Below are 18,969 nucleotides of genomic sequence, written 5' to 3' on the forward strand. Positions count from 1 at the left end.
ATGGTGGCGGTGATGATGGTAACAGTGGTGATGATGACGGTGGTGATGGTGACGGTGGTGATGGTGATGGTGATGATGACGGTGGTGATGGTGACGATGATGACGATGGCGATGGTGACGATGGCGGTGGTGGCGGTGGTGATAGTGACGATGGTGATGGTGACGATGGTGACGATGGCGGTGGTGATGGTGGCGGTGGTGATGATGACGGTGGTGATGATGACGGTGGTGATATGGTGGTGATGGTGGCGGTGGTGATGGTAACAGTGGTGATGATGACGGTGGTGATGGTGACGGTGGTGATGGTGACGGTGATGATGGTGATGATGACGGTGGTGATGGTGACGATGATGACGATGGCGATGGTGACGATGGCGGTGGTGGCGGTGGTGATAGTGACGATGGTGATGGTGACGATGGTGATGGTGACGATGGTGACGATGGCGATGGTGACGATGGCGGTGGTGGCGGTGGTGATAGTGACGATGGTGATGGTGACGATGGTGACGATGGCGGTGGTGATGGTGGCGGTGGTGATGGTGACAGTGGTGATGATGACGGTGGTGATATGGTGGTGATGGTGGCGGTGGTGATGGTGGCGGTGATGATGGTTACAGTGGTGATGATGACAGTGGTGATGGTGACGATGGTGATGGTGACGGTGATGATGGTGATGATGACGGTGGTGATGGTGACGATGATGACGATGGCGATGGTGATGATGGCGGTGGTGGCGGTGGTGCTGATGGAGGTGACGATGGCGGCAATGATGATTATGATGGCAGTAATGGTGTGCAGGTGATGGTGGCGGTGGTGATGGTGACGGTGGTGATGGTGACGGTGGTGATGGTGACGGTGGTGATGGTGATGGTGACGGTGGTGATGGTGACGGTGGTGATGGTGACGGTGGTGATGGTGGTGATGGTGGCGGTGATGATGGTGGTGATGATGATAATGGTGATGATGGTGACGGTGGTGACGGTGGTGATGGTGATGGTGGTAACGATGGTGATGATGGTGATGATGGTGGTGACAATGGTGATGATGGTGATGATGATGGTGGTGATGGTGGCGGTGATGATGACGGTGGTGACGGTGGTGATGGTGGTGATGATGTCGATGGCGGTGGTGATGGTGGTGATGGTGGTGATGGTGGCAGTGATGATGGTGATGATGGTGGCGGTGGTGACGGTGGTGATGGTGATGATGGTGACAGTGACAATGGTGACAGTGACGATGGTGACAGTGACGATGGTGATGGTGGTGACGATGGTGATGATGGTGATGATTACGGTGGTGATGGTGATGATGGTGGTGACGATGGTAATGATGGTGGCGGTGGTGACGGTGGTGACGGTGGTGATGGTGATGATGGTGATGGTGATGATGGTGGCGGTGATGATGGTGACGGTGGTGATGGTGATGGTGGTGACGATGGTGATGATCACGGTGGTGATGGTGGCGGTGATGATGGTGATGATGGTGGTGACGATGGTGGTGATGGTGACGATGGTGATGGTGACGGTGGTGACGATGGTGATGATCACGGTGGTGATGGTGGCGGTGATGATGGTGATGATGGTGGTGACGATGGTGGTGATGGTGACGATGGTGATGGTGGTGGCGATGGTGACGGTGGTGACGATGGTGACGATGGTGATGGTGGCGGTGATGATGGTGATGATGGTGGTGACGATGGTGGTGATGGTGATGGTGGTGATAGTGACAGTGACGATGATCACGGTGGCGATGGTGACGATGGTGACGATGGTGACGTTGACGGTGGTGATGGTGATGATGGTGATGGTGATGGCGGTGACGATGGTGATGGTGGTGATGGTGACAGTGACGATGATCACGGTGGTGATGGTGGCAGTGATGATGGTGATGGTGACGATGGTGACGGTGATGACGTTGACGGTGGCGGTGTGCTGCAGGTGTTTTGGAGCCGTGTGCCGTGTGGGTGGAGGAGTCGGGCGTCAACCTGAGGCTGAGCCGGAACAAAGCGGCGTCGCCCCTCTCACTGCGGCCCACCAACCCCCTGGGGGTTGACATTGACCGGTGAGTGTGGTGAGTGTAGGGGAGGGTGGTGAGTGTGGTGAGTGTGGTGAGTGTAGGGGAGGGTGGTGAGCGTGGTGAGTGTGGTGAGTGTAGGGGAGGGTGGTGAGTGTAGTGAGTGTGGTGAGTGTGAGGTGGTGAGTGTGGTGAGTGAGGTCAGTGTGGTGAGGTTAGTGAGCGTGGTGAGCGTGGTGAGTGTGGTGAGTCTAGGGAAGGGTGGTGTAGCGGTCACAAACCCGCACGCGTGTCACACCACACACACACACGTGTCACACCACACACACACGCGTGTCACACCCCACACACACGCGTGTCACACCCCACACACACGCGTGTCACACCACACACACACGCGTGTCACACCCCACACACACACGCGTGTCACACCCCACACACACGCGTGTCACACCCCACACACACGCGTGTCACACCCCACACACACACGCGCGTCACACCCCACACACACGCGTGTCACACCCCACACACACGCGTGTCACACCCCACACACACGCGTGTCACACCACACACACACACGTGTCACACCACACACACACACACACGTGTCACACCCCACACACACACGCGTGTCACACCACACACACACACGTGTCACACCCCACACACACGCGTGTCACACCCCACACACACGCGTGTCACACCCCACACACACGCGTGTCACACCCCACACACACACGCGTGTCACACCACACTCACACGTGTGTCACACCACACTCACACGTGTGTCACACCACACGTGTGTGTGGGGTTCTGGGAACTGGTCTCCGGCAATCCGCGTTGTTCTAATCTCCTCCTCCTCCAGATGTTTACACTTCGGGGTGCCTCATTAATTCGCGTGGATGGGGGGGGGGCCATTATGAACCCCCTCTCCCCCCCCCCCCGCCCCCCGAGAGAGAAAGACAAAGATCCCCCACCGTGTAGCCTCTAACAGACTGTCGGGGCAAGTGCCGTGAGCAGCGGGTGGTAGCAGGCACCGTGGCACACGAGGGGGTGGGTGGCCAGCTACCACGCCCGGCCGCCTTTGTCTCCTCGGTTCAGATGATTGTCAGAGGGCGTGAGAGGAAACGGAACCCCGGGTCTCAGCCGGGGTTCGTAGCGCAGTGCAGCGCTAACAAACTGAACACAGCAACAACAACAAGCAGCAGTTCTAGAGGGGTGAGTTTGTCAATGTTGACGGCGTCAAAGTGCACCACAGCTCCCCGGTGGCTTCCTAATGTCGGTCAGGAAGAGCGTTCCAGACGGCCGGCGGAAGCAGCAGCGCATCTGAAAGCGCCGCGCGCTGACGACGATGATGATGACGATGATGATGTTGATGATGATGATGATGATTACGATGACGACGATGACGACGATGACGATGATGATGACAACGATGACGATGATGACGATGATGATGATGATGACGACGACGACGATGATGACGATGATGATTACGATGATGATGATTACGATGCTGATTACGACGACAATGACGATGATGATGATGATTACGACGATGACGACGACAATGACGACGATGATGACGATGATGATTACGATGATGATGACGACGATGATGATGATTACGATGATGATGATTACGATAACGCTGACGATGATGACGATGATGACGATGATGATGATGATGACTACGATGATGATGATGATGACGACGATGATGACGACGATGACGACGATGATGATGATGATGACGATGATGATGTTGATGATGACGATGATGATTACGACGACGATGACGACGATGATGATGATGATTACGATGATGATGACGATCATGATGATGATGACGATGATGCGGTGACCACCGTCTTTGTTCGATGGCCCAGCCAGAAGCCGCTGCTGTGAGGATGACCACCTGAGTTGGCGTGGTGGTGGTGGTCATAGTGTTGGTGGTGATTGTAGTGGTGGTGGTGGGTTGGAGTGATCGGAAGGCATGGGCCAGATCAGCTCAATAACAACGGTAGGAGGCTGCTAGACTCCTGTGCAGCCCATGGGCTTGTAATTACCAACACGCTGTTCTGGCATCGGCGCATCCACACAACTATCATAGATGCATGCCGGGTCCAAGCAAGAACATCTGCTGGACTACGTAGTGACGGAACAGTGGATGCGGGCCCATGTCCTTGACACCAGGACCTACCGTTGGAGCCGATCTGACCATCGACTTGTCATCTGTAAGATGCGCCTGCCATTCTTCCACTCCGGTGGTGGGTGTACACCCAGGACCCCATTCAAACCCTTAGTGGCCTGGTCTCAGCTAGCTGATGAAAGTTGCAAGCAGGAATTTCATCATCGCTTGCAGCCTGGGGTTGGTATCGTCCCCCCGCTCCTCCTGATGTCGAGGGGAAATGGGCGAGGTTCAGATCTGTGGCTCATGCAGCTGCAACGGCTGCATTGGGTACACGGTCCAGACTTCCCCAGAGACCCTGGCTGAAGGAGGTGTTCAGGATGGTTGAGAGAAAGCGACAGGCCCACTCCCGTCATCTACCACATCCAACATCAGAGAATGAGGAGGCTTACCGCAGCCTTTGCTCGGAGATTCGGAGAGCCGTGCGGCGCTGCAAGGATGATTGGTGGGTGCGGGTTGCTGAGGAGACGGAATCTTCCTCAGTCGCCCGCGATCACACAAAAAGTAACTTGCAGCACCTCAACTATCACCATCCTTAAGGGAAAGAACGGTGATCCGACCTCCGACCCCCAGGAACAGGTCTGCATTTTGTGAGGTCTTGGGGGAGGGGAATTCCCTCGGCCCAGACATCATCATGGGGCAAGGTGGGGACGACCCTGCTAGGGCTGCCGTGCCTCAAATATTGTCAGAAGCAGCCACCGCTTCTGAATGGTTGGCTGGCGCGCCATCTGTTGAGGAAGCGCTGAGAAGATCCAGAGTCTGGGACCAGGAAAAGCGCCGGGCAGAAACGATCTCCCAAGCGAAGTGCTGAGGGAGGGTGGCATCCTTCTGAATGGTTGGCTGGCGCGCCATCTGTTGAGGAAGCGCTGAGAAGATCCAGAGTCTGGGACCAGGACAACCGCCGGGCAGAGACGATCTCCCAAGCGAAGTGCTGAGGGAGGGTGGCATCCGTGTGCAGACCGCCCTACATGACATCATAATATGTTATTTTGGTTCGATCGCGTAAATATATTAAAATTGTCGTTAAAACCCGAACACCACCCGACACGGCCAATTGGTTAGGTTCGTCACGTGAGCAGAACGTGCCAATTCGTCACTAGTGACATGTCTTACTCGCTGGCTGTGTCGGGTGGTGGCGGGTTTACCGACACTTTTATATATTCACGCGATGTAACCCAAAAAAATTCTATATTATGGATGATATTGGTTGCGAAAAGCCTACGTGTTGAACTGCCCTACATGACATCATTACAACTGCCTGGACCACAGGACAGGTTCCACAGGATTGGAAGGATGCCAAGGGACCGCACAGACTGGTAACAACTGCAGGGGCACCTCACTCCTCAGTGTGCCGGGAAAGGTCCTGGCAAGGATTATTCAGCATCGCCTCGCCAGGCACGCTGAGGAGAGGCTTGCGGAGCCCCAATGCGGTTTCAGGAAAGGGCGGTCCTCCACAGATGCCATATTCTCTGTCCGTCTGCTACAGTAGAGGTGTTGGGAATTCCAACAAGACCTACATCTCTGCTTTATTGACCTGGTCAAGGCCTATGATACCATCTACAGGCCAGGCTGTTGGCAGTTCTTCGTGCTTTCAGAGTCCCTGACTCTCTGCTCACAATCATTATGGGCTTGTTTTCAGTTTCATTTATTTGGTATAGCCCTGTGAGCCATTCGGCTCTTGAATCGGGTGCAACCGCAACAACCAAAAAACATGAACAAGAAAAACATCTTGAAGTGACGATGCGCAAACAGAAGAATCCAGGAAAAAAACAGCAGGCTCGGGTAAAGTTCTTTGGCCAGGAGTCGGAGCCATTCCCTGTTCACCTTCGGGTGTCTACAGGGATGTCCTCTGGCTCCCATATTATTTCATATCCATTTCGACCGTGTATTTCGTGAAGCTTTCCATGGCTGTATTGAATGAGTTTTCATCAAGTACAGATGCAATGGGAGGCTGATAGATGCCCGGGTGCGGTCAAGAGATGGCTCCCTATTGGTCAACCATTTTAGGTATGCTGTTGATCTGGTGATTGCTGCTCACTCAGAGGATGAGTTGGAGGCGCTGCTGCTGAACCTGGAGCTTGCCACCAAGAGGAGACTTACCATCAGCCCCACCAAAACTAAGCACCTGCCTGGGTATTTTGTGCCATCAGACACTCCACCCCTTCAGCTCCCCATTGGTGATGGGGCAGTTGTGGAGAGAGTGGAGAGCTTCCCATACCTGGGCAGTGTGCTCATGACCGGCTCCGGTTTAACAGCAGAGGTCTCAGTCGAGCGGCAATAACTTTTCATCGGTTGCGTAACGCTGTGTGGAAGCTACCTGGGCTGTCGCTCCGCACTAAGCTTCAGGTCTTCTCGGCCACGGTCATTCCCTCCCTTCTCTACGCTTTCGATGGATCGAATGGAAGTTGTTGTTGTGTGTAGTGTGTTTGTGCGGTGTGTATGTAGTTTGTGTGTGTAGTTTGTGTGTTTGTATGGTGTATGTAGCTTGTGTGTGTGTGTGTGGTGTATGCAGTTTGTGTGTATGTGTAGTGTGTGTGGTACATGTGGTGTGTGTGGTACATGTGTGTGTTTGGTGTGTGCAGTGTGTGGTGTGTGTGTGGTGTCTGTGTGGTGTGTGTTTGGTGTGTCTGTAGTGTGTGGTGTCTGTGTGTGGTGTGTCTATAGTGTGGTGTGTGTAGTGTGTGGTGTGTGTGTAGTATGTGGTGTGTGTGTTGTGTGTGTGTAGAGTGTGGTGTGTGTGTTGTGTGTGTGTGGTGTGTGGTGTGTGTGTGGTGTGTCTGTAGTGTGTGGTGTGAGTGGTGTGTGTGTGTAGTGTGTCTGTGGTGTGTGTGAGTGGTGTGTGAGTGGTGTGTGTGTGGTGTGTGAGTGGTGTGTGTGTAGTGTGTGTATAGTGTGTGGTGTGTCTGTAGTGTGTGGTGTGTCTATAGTGTGTGGTGTGTGTGTGAGTGGTGTGTAGTGAGTCGTGTGTGTGTGGTGTGTGTGTGTGGTGTGTGTGTGTGTGTGGTGTGTGTGTGTAGTGTGTGGTGTCTGTGTGTGTGTAGTGTGTAGTGAGTGGTGTGTATGTAGTGTGTGGTGTGTGTGTGTGTGTAGTGTGTGTAGTGCGTGTGTAGTGTGTGGTGTCTGTGTGTGTGTAGTGTGTGGTGTGTGTGTGTAGTGTGTGGTGTGTGTGTAGTATGTGGTGTGTGTGGTGTGTGTGTGAGTGGTGTGTGTAGTATGTAGTATGTAGAGTGTGAGTAGTATGTAGTGTGTGTAGTATGTGTTGTGTGTGTAGTGTGTGGTGTGTGTGTAGTATGTGGTGTGTGTGTGGTGTGTGTAGTATGTAGTATGTAGAGTGTGAGTAGTATGTAGTGTGTGTAGTATGTGGTGTGTGTGTAGTGTGTAGAGTGTGTGTAGTATGTAGTGTGTGTAGTGTGTGTGTGTAGTATGTGGTGTGTGAGTGGTGTGTGTGGGTGTGTGAGTGGTTTGTGTGTAGTGTGTGTGTAGTGTGTAGTATGTAGAGTGTGTGTAGTGTGTGTCTGTAGTATGTAGTGTGTGTAGTATGTGGTGTGTGTGTAGTGTGTGTAGTGTGTAGTATGTAGAGTGTGTGTAGTGTGTGTCTGTAGTATGTAGTGTGTGTAGTATGTGGTGTGTGTGTAGTGTGTGTAGTGTGTGTAGTATGTAGAGTGTGTGTAGTGTGTGTCTGTAGTATGTAGTGTGTGTAGTATGTGGTGTGTGTGTAGTGTGTGTAGTGTGTGTAGTATGTGGTGTGTGTGTAGTGTGTGTAGTGTGTGTAGTATGTAGTGTGTTTAGTATGTGGTGTGTGTGTAGTGTGTGTAGTGTGTGTAGTATGTAGTGTGTGTAGTATGTAGTGTGTGTAGTATGTGGTGTGTGTGTAGTGTGTGTAGTGTGTGTAGTATGTAGTGTGTGTAGTATGTAGTGTGTGTAGTATGTGGTGTGTGTGTAGTGTGTGTAGTATGTAGTGTGTGTAGTATGTAGTGTGTGTAGTGTGTGGTGTGTGTGTAGTGTGTGTAGTGTGTGTAGTATGTAGTGTGTGTAGTATGTGGTGTGTGTGTAGTGTGTGTAGTATGTAGTGTGTGTAGTATGTAGTGTGTGTAGTGTGTGGTGTGTGTGTAGTGTGTGTAGTATGTAGTGTGTGTAGTATGTAGTGTGTGTAGTATGTGGTGTGTGTGTAGTGTGTGTAGTATGTAGTGTGTGTAGTATGTGGTGTGTGTGGTGTCTTTGTTTATTTCCCGGATGTAGTGGCGTGTCATCCTAGAGCGAGTGCATGGCTTGTGTGTGGGGAGTGGTGGCGCAGCGGTTAGCGCTACGCTGCGCTACGAACCCGGCGACCCGAGTTCGATTCCCGCTCACGGAAACCAACACCGGTGACGATTATCTGAATCGGTCGTGGGCCTCCCCTAGGTCGACTCAGCCTCTCTGCATCTCTCTCCCTCTTTCCCTTCCTCTCTCTCCCTTTTTCTGGCTCTCCATCTCTCCCCCTCTGTCTCCATCTCTCCCTCTCCCTTTCCCTCTCTCCTCTCTCTCTCTCCCTCTCTCCCCTCTCTCTCTCTCCCTCTCTCCTTCTCTCTCTCTCTCCCTCTCTCTTCCTAGCTCTCCCCCCCCCACTGTTCCTGCTAAGTTACGCCCTGGCTGGCTCTCTCTCTCTCCTCTCTCCCCTCTCCCTCTCTCCGCAAAGCGATGTTTGAGAAAACCACAGCAGGGGGTCGTGGCGAGTTCACGGCGGATCCACGCACGCGACACTCCGCGCGGTTTCACTCCTCGCTCGCAAAAGCGTTCCAGAGCACACACCCACTCGCTCGTTCACGCACTCTGTCAAACACTCACTCGCTGAATCGCTCTAACTCACCTGATCGCTCACTCGATCACTCACTCGCTGATTCGCTCACTCACTCTGTCACTTAATCACTCGCTCGCTTACTCACTTACTCACTCGCTCACTCACTCATTCTGTCGCTTACTTGCTCGCTCAGTCGCTGGCTCACTCACTCGCTGACTCACTCATTCTGTCAATCACTCACTTGCTAACTCACTCGCTCACTCAGTCGCACACTCGGTCACTCGCTGATTCACTCACTCACCGACTCGCTCACTCAGTCGCTCGCTCACTCCCTGGCTCCCTCGCTGACTCACTCGATCACTCGCTCACTCTTACTCGATCGCTTGCTCACTCACTCACTAGCTCACTCCCCTGCCGTCTGGGTCTCGGTGGTTGTGTTCTGCTTGGCTTTATTGCTGAAGCGAGCAGCCGGATGATTGAGCGGCTCAGTGACTGAGCGAGTGAGTGGGTGGGTGGGTGGGCGAGCAAGTGGGTGGGTGGGCGAGCGAGTGGGTGGGTGGGTGAGCGAGCGGGCGGACGGGCGAGCGGGCGGGCGAGTGGGCGGGCGGGCGAGTGGGTTGGGCGGGCGAGCGGGTGAGCTAGTGGGTTGGTGGGCGAGTGGGCGGGTTAATAGGCGGACTAGTGAGGGGACGAGCGGGTGGGCAAGTAGGTGGACGAGTGGACGGGCGAGTGGGTGGACGCTTGGGCTAGTGAGTGGGCTAGTGGGTGGGTGGGAGAGTGGGTGGAAGAGTGAGTGGGCGGGTGAGTGGGTGGGCGCTAGGGCGAGCGAGTGGGCTAGTGGGTGGGTGGGTGAGTGGGCGGGCGATTGGGCGAGCGAGTGGGTGGGCGAGTGGATGAGTGGGTGAGCGAGTGGGTAGGCGAGGTAATGAATGAGCCAGTGGGTGAACAAGCAAGTGAATGAATTTAGCGAGTGAGTGAATTAGCTTACGAGTGAATGAGTGGCGAGTTGATGAATCAGCGCCAACCTCTCCACCACGACCATGACCACCACCACGACCACCACCACCACTGCCTACACCAATTACAACAACAACCGCTCTTCGCCACTAAGTGGCGGTGACGTCACCACGACGCTTGTGCCAGGCTTTGTGCACGTTGAGGCCACGTGACGTGTTGAACGCCCACTGCCAGGAGGTCACGGGGCAGACCCAGGTGCCACAGGTCGACTGACTGAGATGACTGGCTGATGCACCACCTGTGCCCCCTACTGTGCCAACCTGCTGTGCTTTAGCCACCCGGCGCTCCGCTCGTTGTTGTGAGCGTCGCTCCTCTGCCCTCCGTTGTTGTTGGAGGGCGACTGCCTCCAGCTGCCCAGTAGCGTCCTTCACGAGCCTCCTCCACAGAAGCCGATCTTGACACCGCTCCACGTCCTCCTGTACCACATCACTCCATCTCTTCTCTAGCCCGTGCTGCGCCTGTTTAGCCCCCTCTATCCGGCCGAACAAAAGCTGTTTCGGCATGCGGTGGCTGGGCATGCGGGCTACATGACCCAGCCAACGCAGCCTTGCCTGCCGGACGAGCTCACTCATGGGATTTTGTCCAGATCTTTCAAGGATTTGTGAGCTTGTCACACAATCCAGCCTGGTTAAAGCCAGGATGGATCGTAGGCAGGCTAGCCTAAATGTTTCTAACCGGCGAAGATGTTCCATTAGGGGGTCCATGTTTCGCAAGCATAGAGAAGGGAGGGAATGACTGTGGCCGAGAAGACCTGAAGCTTCGAATGGAGCGACAGAACAGGTAGCTTTCACACAGCGTTACGCAACCGATGAAAATATATTGCCGCTAGACTGATTCGGAGTGAGACCTCTGCTGTTAAACCGGAGCCGGTCATGAGCACACTGCCCAGGTATGGGAAACTCTCCACTCTCTCCACAACTGCCCCATCACCGATGGGGAGCTGAGGGGGTGGAGTGTCCGATGGTACAAAATACCCAGGCAGGTGCTGTGAGGGTGGAGTGTCTGGCATCACGAACTACGTGGTCCAAATGGATGTTAAATACTGTTGGAGCCAGAGGACATCCCTGTCGCACCCCAAAGTGAACAGGGAATGGCTCTGACTCCCGGCCACGTAGTTTTACCCGGGCCCGCTCACCATCATGAAGTTCCTTAATGATTGTGATCAAAGAGTCAGGGACACCATCACCTCTGCTGTAGCAGATGGTGATGGTGATGCTGATGGGCATGTTGCGCGTGATGTCGATGGTGGTGATGGTGATGATGTTGATGGTCATGTTGCACGTGATGTCGATGGTGGTGATGGTGATGTTGATGGTCATGTTGCGTGTGATGTCGATGGTGGTGATGGTGATGATGTTGATGGTCATGTGGCGTGTGATGTCGATGGTGGTGATGTTGTTGATGGTCATGTGGCGTGTGATGTCGATGGTGGTGATGTTGTTGATGGTCATGTTGCACGTGATGTCGATGGTGGTGATGGTGATGCTGATGGTCATGTTGCGTGTGATGTCGATGGTGGTGATGGTGATGATGTTGATGGTCATGTGGCGTGTGATGTCGATGGTGGTGATGTTGTTGATGGTCATGTTGCGTGTGATGTCGATGGTGGTGATGTTGTTGATGGTCATGTTGCGTGTGATGTCGATGGTGGTGATGGTGATGCTGATGGTCATGTTGCGCGTGATGTCGATGGTGGTGATGTGTCAGAGAGAAGACGTTTCCCCAGGAGTGTCTGACTGAGATGTTCCCTGGCAAGAGTGGAGACTTCACGAGCGAGACTTTCAGTCCCACCTGGTACCTCATAGAGAACCACTCCACCACCAGGTGAGGACTCACCACCACACTCACCACCACACTGGCCACCACACTCACCACTACACTCACCACTACGCTCACCACCACACTCACCACCACACTCACTCCTACACTCAACCATCACACTCACCCCCACACTCACCTCTACACTCACCACCACACTCACCACCACACTCACCACTACACTCACTCCTACACTCACCACCACACTCACCACTACACTCACCCCCACACTCACCACAACACTCACCACCACACTCACCACCACACTCACTCCTACACTCACCACCACACTCACCACTACACTCACCACCACACTTACCACAACACTCACCACCAAACTCACCCCTACACTCAACCACCACACTCACCCCTACACTCACCTCTACACTCACCACCACACTCACCACCACACTCACCCCTACACTCACCCCCACACTCACCCCCACACTCACCCCTACACTCACCACCACACTCACCCCCACACTCACCACCACACTCACCCCCACACTCACCCCCACACTCACCACCACACTCACCCACACACTCACCACCACACTCACCCCCACACTCACCCCCACACACTCACCCCCACACTCACCCCCACACTCACCCCCACACTCACCACCACACTCACCCCCACACTCACCCCCACACTCACCCCCACACTCACCCCCACACTCACCACTACACTCACCCCCACACTCACCACCACACTCACCACCACACTCACCACCACACTCACCCCCACACTCACCCCCACACACTCACCCCCACACTCACCCCCACACTCACCACTACACTCACCCCCACACTCACCCCCACACTCACCACCACACTCACCCACACACTCACCACCACACTCACCCCCACACTCACCCCCACACTCACCCCCACACTCACCACCACACTCACCCCCACACTCACCACTACACTCACCCCCACACTCACCCCCACACTCACCACCACACTCACCCCTACACTCACCACCACACTCACCCCCACACTCACCCCCACACACTCACCCCCACACTCACCACCACACTCACCACCACACTCACCCCCACACTCACCCCCACACTCACCACCACACTCACCCCCACACACTCACCCCCACACTCACCACCACACTCACCCCCACACACTCACCCCCACACTCACCCCCACACTCACCCCCACACACTCACCCCCACACACTCACCCCCACACTCACTCCCACACTCACCCCCACACTCACCACCACACTCACCACCACACTCACCACCACACTCACCCCCACACTCACCACCACACTTACCCCCACACTCACCCCCACACTCACCCCCACACTCACCCCCACACTCACCCCCACACTCACCACCACACTCACCCCCACACTCACCCCCACACTCACCCCCACACTCACCCCCACACTCACCACCACACTCACCACCACACTCACCACCACACTCACCCCCACACTCACCCCCACACTCACCACCACACTCACCCCCACACACTCACCCCCACACTCACCCCCACACTCACCCCCACACTCACCACCACACTCACCACCACACTCACCACCACACTCACCACCACACTCACCACCACACTCACCCCCACACTCACCACCACACTCACCACCACACTCACCACCACACTCACCCCCACACTCACCACCACACTTACCCCCACACTCACCCCCACACTCACCACCACACTCACCACCACACTCACCACCACACTCACCCCCACACTCACCACCACACTCACCCCCACACTCACCACCACACTCACCCCCACACTCACCCCTACACTCACCACCACACTCATCACCACACTCACCCTGAGACACTCACCCCCACACACTCACCACCACACTCACCACCACACTCACCACCACACTCACCCCCACACTCACACCTACACTCACCCCCACACTCACCCCCACACTCACCACCACACTCACCCCCACACACTCACCCCCACACTCACCACCACACTCACCCCCACACTCACCCCCACACTCACCCCCACACTCACCCCCACACTCACCCCCACACTCACCCCCACACTCACCCCCACACTCACCACCACACTCACCCCCACACACTCACCACCACACTCACCCCCACACTCACCCCCACACTCACCCCCACACTCACCCCCACACTCACCACCACACTCACCCCCACACTCACCACCACACTCACCACCACACTCACCCCTACACTCACCACTGCCGTGCGGCCGGCAAGTCCATCGGTTTCACGTTTCTGATCCGTCGCCACGGGGACCGACCGCCAGCCCCGAAGTAACTGGTCCGTCGAGTTGGCTTGTGCGTTGAATTATTGAGTCCAGAAAGCCCCAAATAAGTAAATAAACCGCCGAGTAGTCTGCAGAATTGAGAGCGGGAGAGTTTTTTTTTTTTTTTACCCACAACCCCCTGCCCGCCACTTCCCGCCGCCCCCCCAAACTGGCCAAAAAGAGAAAACGCTGAACACAAAAGCGCAGCCGAGGTCATCCGGTGGCTCACCAATTGGGGACGTCGCTGATTGGCTGAGCGGGTGTTGGGGGTGAGGGTGCGGGGTGGGGGGGGGGGGCTATTATCTCAGCCCCCCCCCTCTTAAGCAGCGGCTCCGATCGCCCCGGAATTGGCAACACGCGACCCGCGCGCGTTACAAACGTCGCCGGCAAGACAGGCGTCCCGCGGGTATAGAGCCGCTCGGCGCGGGGCTACCGACGCTGTTGTCGTGTCTTCGCCTCCTTCTGCCGTCGTTCCCTGGTGTGACATTTGGCGGCGAGGCAAGGCCCGTAACGGAGGGCCGCAGCCGTCTCTGCCGTTCACCGAGTCGGCTTCACGGGAAATGAACCTCGGACCGCTGACGGCTGCGAGCGGCGACGGCGGTGTGATTGTCACCGCGTGGACACCACACACGCACGCGCTGTACCTGCGGTCGGACTTCACTCCTCGCGTGCAAGGCCGGCATCCGTGCATCTGTTGCACGCCGTCGATGAGATCGTTGGCAAGCGTCAACAAGAAACCCGTGGTGGTGGGGGGGGGGGCCGGGCGGGCGGGGGGGTTCCTCTGTGCGAGGCGACACGTGTGATCGCACGCAAAAAAAAACGGTACCCCGATGGTCACCGAGAGACTTACCCACGGTGGGTATGAGATGTTAGCTACCTCGCCTGGTGTGCAGGAGGTCGTGGGTTCGATCCAGATCCTAACACCTGCTACTGTGTATTTGGAGTCTGCGTGTCTCTCTCTCGTCATCATCACGATGGCTAGGAGATTTTAACTACCTCGCCTGGTGTACAGGAGGTCGTGGTTTCAATCCTGACCCTGACACCTGCTGTGTATTTGGAGTTTGTGTCTCTCTCTCATCATCATCACGGTGGCTAGGAGATGTTAACTACCTCGGCCGGTCTACAGGAGGTCGTGGGTTCGATCACGACCCTGACGACGCCTGCTGTATATTTGGAGTTTGCGTGTCTCTCATCATCATCACGGTGGCTAGGAGATGTTAACTACCTCGCCTGGTCTACAGGAGGTCGTGGGTTCCATCCCGACCCTGACGACGCCTGCTGCTGCTGTATATTTGGAGTCTGCGTCTCTCTCCCCGTGGTCACGTGGATTTGTCTCCAGGTCCTCCGGTTTTTCCCTGCACGTTTAAAATCAATGTGGCGCGTTTAGAGTTATTTGGCTGCTGAACATTTTCACGTAATGATGATAAGTCACTCGATTTAAAGCTTTCGTGACTGCAATGATTCATCTTCTTTGGTTCTTTTGGTAAAGTCACGTAGAATGAGAATAAAATAATAAATTGATAAAATAAAATAACACAATAATATTCTCACGACGTTTCGGCCACAACACAAGCGGCCTTCATCAGGTGAAGGGACGAGACTGTCTGGTAGGACAGCGCTGGAGTGAAAGAGCCACGCTTAGATCATGGCCTTTAAGCTGTGTGAGAGGAACAAAGCGCCCTCAACTTTAGCACGCTTTGTTCCTCTCACACAGCTTAAAGGCCGTGATCTGAACGTGGCTTTTTCGCTCCAGCGCTGTCCTACCAGACAGTCTCGCCCCTTCACCTGATGAAGGCCGCTTGTGTTGTGGCCGAGACGTCGTGAGAATTTTATTGTTATTTTATTTTATCAATTTATTATTTTATTCTCATTCTACGTGGTGACTTCACCGAAAGAACCAAAGCAGATGAATCCTTGCAGTCACGAAAGCTTTAAATCGAAAACCAGTGATAGCGATTATCTGAACTGGTCCTGGGGCTCCCCTAGGTCGACTCAGCCTCGAATGAGTTACCCATTGCGGCGCGTTAGTGATCATCTCCTTTGGGGAGAGACAAAGGCGGCCGGGCGTGGTGCCGGACACCCACCTGCATCGCGTGCGACGGCGGCAGCCTTCATGGGCAGTGCTGCTCGTTACTAGCAGCGCTTGCCCCGACAGTCTTGTCAGAGGCCACACGGTGGCGGATCTTCATTGTTGTCTTCTCCGTCTTTCCAGCTTTGAGAACCTCCGGGTGGGCGTGCAGAACCTCCGCAAGCAGGCCTCCAAGAAGGACGAGGGAGGCCTCTCCTGCGTCAAGGGAGGCCTCAGCACATTCTTCGAGGCCCAGGATGCCCTGTCAGGTGAGCCGGTCGCTGTGCCCGTGACGCGCCAGCCAGAGCCAGCCAGAGACAGCCAGAGACAGCCAGAGACAGCCAGTCACACAGCCAGCCAGAGCCAGCCAGAGACAGCCAGAGCCAGCCAGTCACACAGCCAGCCAGAGCCAGCCAGAGCCAGCCAGTCACACAGCCAGCCAGAGCCAGCCAGAGCCAGCCAGAGCCAGCCAGAGCCAGCCAAAGCCAGCCAGAGCCAGCCAGTCATACAGCCAGCTAGAGCCAGCCAGAGCCAGCCAGAGCCAGCCAGAGCCTGCCACACAGCCAGCACTAGCCAGTCAACCAGCCACACAGCCAGCACCAGTCACCCACACAGCCACACAGCCAGCGCCAGCCAGTCAACCAGCCAGCCAGAGTCAACCACACAGCCAGCGCCAGCCTGCCGCACAGCCAGCGCCAGCCAGCGAGCGCCTGATGACCGGCCTGAGTTTATGAATCTTGTATCTGGGTGTATCTGCGTGTGTGTGTTGTTTCACACCACCAAATGTAGCCAACCACAACAACAACAAGCAGGGTCTCTGTGTGAGTCTATGTGTCTCTGTGTGAGTCTATGTGTCTCTGTGTGAGTCTACGGGTCTCTGTGTGAGTCTACGGGTCTCTGTGTGAGTCTACGGGTCTCTGTGTGAGTCTATGTGTCTCTGTGTGAGTCTCTGTGTCTCTGTGTGAGTCTATGGGTCTCTGTGTGAGTTTATGGGTCTCTGTGTGAGTCTATGTGTCTCTGTGTTAGTCTATGGATCTCTGTGTTAGTCTATGGGTCTCTGTGTGAGTCTATGGGTCTGTGTTGGAGTCTATGGGTCTCTGTTTGAGTCTATGGGTCTCTGCGTGAGTTTATGGGTCTCTGTGTGAGTCTGTGTCTCTGCGAGTCTATGGGTCTGTGTGTGAGCCTATGGGTCTCTGTGTGAGTCTATGGGTCTCTGTGTGAGTCTATGGGTCTCTGTGTGAGTCTATGGATCTCTGTGTGAGTCTATGGGTCTCTGTGTGAGTCTATGGGTCTCTGTGTGAGTCTATGGATCTGTGTGTGAGTCTATGTGTCTCTGTGTGAGTCTATGGATCTGTGTGTGAGTCTGGTTCTCTGTGGGTCTATGGGTCTCTGTGTGAGTCTGTGGCTCTTTGTGCGAGTTTATGGGTCTCTACGTGAGTATCTGGGTCTCTGTGTGAGTCTGCGCGTCTCTGTGTGTTGTATGTATCTACGTAGAAATTCGTTCCTACCACACTGTACGTAGCCAACCGCGGCGATCGGAGGTGCGCTAATTCAGCCTCGAAGTCCTCGCCGCCTCGTCCTCCACGAGGGGTCCTGGCAGCTTTGTGGCTGTCGAGGGGGAGCGATGCTGCCGTTCCCAATCGAGCGGTGGCGCAGCGGTTAGCACGCTGAGCAGCGCTACGCGCACGGCATCGGACCGCCGAGTTCGATTCGCGCTCACGGCCACCGACAACAGCGGTCATGGCGATTATCGGAACCGGCGCCCCTGGGCCTCCTCGCCTAGATCGACTCAGCCTCAAAACGGGTGCCCGGTGCGGTGCGTAGTAAACATCGCCACCGGGGGAAGACAAAGGCGGCCGGGCGTGGTGCTGGCCACCCACCCCCTCGTGTGCCACGGTGCCGGCCTTCATAGGCGCTGCTGCCGCTCGCTACTAACAGCACTCAACCCACAGATTGAATACATTTCCATGTCGTTTTGACTCTTTACCAGGTGATATTGTGTGGGGTTTTAACTCTTTACCGGTGACATTGTGTGGGGTTTTGACTCTTTACCGGTGACATTGTGTGGGGTTTTGACTCTTTACCGGTGACATTGTGTGGGGTTTTGACTCTTTACCGGTGACATTGTGTGGGGTTTTGACTCTTTACCGGTGACATTGTGTGGGGTTTTGACTCTTTACCGGTGACATTGTGTGTTGGGTTTTGACTCTTTACCGGTTACATTGTGTGGGGTTTTGACTCTTTACCGGTGACATTGTGTGGGGTTTTGACTCTTTACCGGTTACATTGTGTGGGGTTTTGACTCTCTACCGGTGACATTGTGTGGGGTTTTGACTCTTTACCGGTTACATTGTGTGGGGTTTTGACTCTTTACCGGTTACATTGTGTGGGGTTTTGACTCTTTACCGGTGACATTGTGTGGGGTTTTGACTCTCTACCGGTGACATTGTGTGGGGTTTTGACTCTTTACCGGTGACATTGTGTGGGGTTTTGACTCTTTACCGGTGACATTGTGTGGGGTTTTGACTCTTTACCGGTGACATTGTGTGGGGTTTTGACTCTTTACCGGTGACATTGTGTGTTGGGTTTTGACTCTTTACCGGTTACATTGTGTGGGGTTTTGACTCTTTACCGGTGACATTGTGTGGGGTTTTGACTCTTTACCGGTTACATTGTGTGGGGTTTTGACTCTTTACCGGTTACATTGTGTGGGGTTTTGACTCTTTACCGGTTACATTGTGTGGGGTTTTGACTCTTTACCGGTGACATTGTGTGGGGTTTTGACTCTTTACCGGTTAC

The 18,969-nt window shown here is 54.9% G+C and overlaps 1 protein-coding gene across 1 annotated transcript in view; it reads left to right on the top strand.

Annotated features, from left to right (window-relative positions):
• EXOC2 (exocyst complex component 2) overlaps positions 1-18,969 on the top strand; it is a 244,203-nt gene that overhangs the window by 81,155 nt on the left and 144,079 nt on the right. Inside the window, exons 5-7 of the mRNA XM_032977440.2 lie at positions 1,938-2,061; positions 11,706-11,822; positions 16,315-16,439. Coding sequence (XP_032833331.2) covers positions 1,938-2,061; positions 11,706-11,822; positions 16,315-16,439 — 366 coding nt within the window. The remainder of the gene's footprint in view (positions 1-1,937; positions 2,062-11,705; positions 11,823-16,314; positions 16,440-18,969) is intronic.

Source organism: Petromyzon marinus, chromosome 63 (genome assembly GCF_048934315.1).
Source record: "Petromyzon marinus isolate PM22_M1 ecotype Great Lakes invasive population chromosome 63, UKy_Petmar_22M1.pri1.0, whole genome shotgun sequence".
NCBI lineage: Eukaryota > Metazoa > Chordata > Hyperoartia > Petromyzontiformes > Petromyzontidae > Petromyzon > Petromyzon marinus.